At 28.3% G+C, this 2,873-nt stretch overlaps 1 protein-coding gene across 1 annotated transcript in view; it reads left to right on the top strand.

The window, feature by feature from the left end:
• The window catches only part of HELRODRAFT_184072 (hypothetical protein), a gene marked incomplete at both ends in the record, with an annotated part of 8,761 nt that extends 6,537 nt beyond the window's left edge, over positions 1 to 2,224 (top strand). Inside the window, 5 exons of the mRNA XM_009015363.1 lie at positions 1 to 78; positions 148 to 289; positions 1,344 to 1,454; positions 1,841 to 1,965; positions 2,186 to 2,224. The exon at positions 1 to 78 is cut by the window's left edge and continues 74 nt beyond it. Of these exons, the coding sequence (XP_009013611.1) occupies positions 1 to 78; positions 148 to 289; positions 1,344 to 1,454; positions 1,841 to 1,965; positions 2,186 to 2,224 (495 nt within the window). The remainder of the gene's footprint in view (positions 79 to 147; positions 290 to 1,343; positions 1,455 to 1,840; positions 1,966 to 2,185) is intronic.
• Positions 2,225 to 2,873: the final 649 nt, after the last annotated feature.

The raw sequence follows: 2,873 nt of genomic DNA on the forward strand, positions 1-2,873 counted from the left end.
TTTGAAGATGATTACATGACGTTTACCTACTGCCTAAGTTTTTGTCGAGAACATAAATCAGATCACGTAGCTTTGAAGGTAAACCTACATGCAGTATAACACGCAGTATAATGCTTGTTTACCATCATTCAACTTATTTTCTCGAAGAATGCCTCCATGTGTGTCTGTGGATACCTGCTCGACCTGTTTGCACCTAGTGACCAGGTGCACATTTCCAAATGTAACATGCCCTGTCGCGATGATTCAACCAAAAATTGTGGCGCTACTCAAGCCTTTTCAGTCTACAAAGGTTTGCTGGCTAGATGGTCATAATTTTATCGTACGTTCTCATCGTTATAACAAATATTACAAAGAATCTTTTTTTAAATATTTTAGATTGTTTTTTTTTAAAGTTTCATGAGTTGTTAAAAAGAAATTGTAAATTAAGTAGGGAAATATTTTGTGCAAGAGGTTATTTTATCATCTGTATAATTCAATACTACATGAATTTCATTTTTTAAAAGTTCATCGCAAACTTTCAAATTTAGAAACCAATCACATTTTTTGAAAAAAAACATTTGGCTATAAATGACTAAAAATCGCTTAGTTAATTCAGATAATAAGATTTTTATTTATTTATTTAAAATATTTTGAAATTATTTTTCCCTCACATTCCAAGCATTCTCCTATTACCGAAGCAAGTTAATCGAGACATCCAGTCATTTTTGTATGAACAACTTGTTGGCAAAATTTTGTCGGCCTGGAATGTGTGATGATGGATGGACTGGTTTCTTTTGCGATAAACGAGGTGAGAGATCTTGAATTTTTTATTTTTATTCCTATTTAAAATTAAACATTCATTTGAAATCATATTTATCACTTTAGTGGCTTTAAATCATTTTATAACTAAAAAAAACGTTTTCTTAATTTCAAATCATTTTATCATTTGAAATGATTTTTCTTAACTCCAAATCATTTGAGAATACTTTTCTTTTACTTCAAATCATTTTTTCAAACTTCAAATCAAATCTAATCACGCTTTATCTATTTCATAATTACTTTTGTCGTAATTCTGTCAACTAGGTGTAAAACAAAACAGCCGTAGTAGTTTTAAAAAATTGTCAACGCATATTAAATTTCAAATTTTATAACTTGGTAGTTTCACCGAACTAGCTAGCCAAACATGAAACGTATCTTCAGATCATTCCATTTTAATAAATCTATTTTGTTAGATCTGACTTTATGAATCTAAAAAAATAATAAAACAAGATGTCTGATTCTATTCGTCATTAATTTTTCTTACTTTATGAAGAAAGTTTCTTATTTTTAAAAATTAAAAATAGTTCAAAATTCAAAATTATCAGACTGTTCGAAGTTGAATGGACTCTGTGATCCCCTTACTCAGTGTATCGGTGTTATTGTTAATGGTCAGCAGAGAAATGAATGTCGTTCAACCACACAAGCCAGTAAACTAGGTAATTGTCATTCTACTCGATCGATTTTGAAAAATGTTTAGTTTGATATTGTTTTGTTTTGGAATAATTTTTAATAAAAAAGTTATTGAAATTTGAAAATTTGATTTATATTTTTTATTCTATTGCCGAAAAAACAAGCTAGAATTGAATATATTTTTTGAGATACGTAATAGACATATTTTTACATAATAATGGCCTATTTTGAGATGTTTTAATGCAATAATAAAAATTTAATGAGTTAAGTACTAAAAAAATTGGTTCGACATGCTCTGGTCCCACCTACATCTCTGTTTTAAGATAGAAATTTCGAAGTTGAATCAAATTTTTATAAAAATAAACTTAAAAAAAACTTTATTTTTTCTAATTGGATGAATTTAAATTTTCAGTTTCGTGGAAACCGATGGCTATGATAAGCTCGGCTATTGGCTTGCTCATAATTAGCATCGCTGTTCTTCAGTTTTATTTGCACAGACGAAAACTTCAAAAGCGTTCCCATGTTAGAGCAAGCGGGGTTAGAGCATTTTCTGTGTACAATTAATTAGTATACTACATATTTCAAATTAGTTATTCAGAATAACGGACGGTGTTTATCGAAATGTTTTTAAAGTTTCTTCAAATTTTAAAATAATTTCAAAATGAAATAAACCAACAATTTATGTAAAAGGTTTCTAATTAATTTCATCTTAAATTATCAATCTCAAACGTACGAATGAAACTTAAATTATTTTCAGTCTCTTCCAAAAAAGCTCGAGCAGAGTTACCTGCAATAAAAATCAAAGGCCCTCCTATTGCAGCTTCTACAAAAATATTTCAAAATAAAAACAAAGAATTTCCTAAATCTCCCCCTACTTTTTCAAAAAAGGCAGCAGCAAAAGTACGAACAAATCCTCTAAAGGAATCTTCAGTTCAAGCTACATCACTTAAGTCCACGAGTTCCACAAAACTGTCCACTGTGAATACTAAAAAAAGTACTAGCAAAAATGCTCAAAGTTCTATTTCCTTACCTCCTAAAACTTTACATTGAACGGCAGATTTTCTAAAAACTTTTGTTAAGAAATTGATTTCTTCTTTTGATTCTATGAAATTTGAAATTTTTAATGGTGAAGATGTTTTAAGGACGATATTTTCGATCGGAAAAAACTTTTAATATTTTTTTTTGTAAGTGAGTTTAATTCGCGAATTTCATTCAGTTATTTTGGTAAATTTTGCCTGCAAATCCATTTCATATTTGAGTCATTTCAAGACTGGTCTAGCTAATAATTTTTTCTCAAATGATTTTTATAACTTCAATTTTGTTGCTATCAATGATTTAATTATTTAGCGTTAATATTACCGTTCGCATATGTATACATTTCATTTGTTAATAATTAAATTTTATTTATTTACCAAAAATGTTATATTGAAAAAAATATTAAATTT

Source organism: Helobdella robusta (genome assembly GCF_000326865.2).
Source record: "Helobdella robusta unplaced genomic scaffold HELROscaffold_151, whole genome shotgun sequence".
Classification (NCBI taxonomy): Eukaryota; Metazoa; Annelida; class Clitellata; order Rhynchobdellida; family Glossiphoniidae; genus Helobdella; species Helobdella robusta.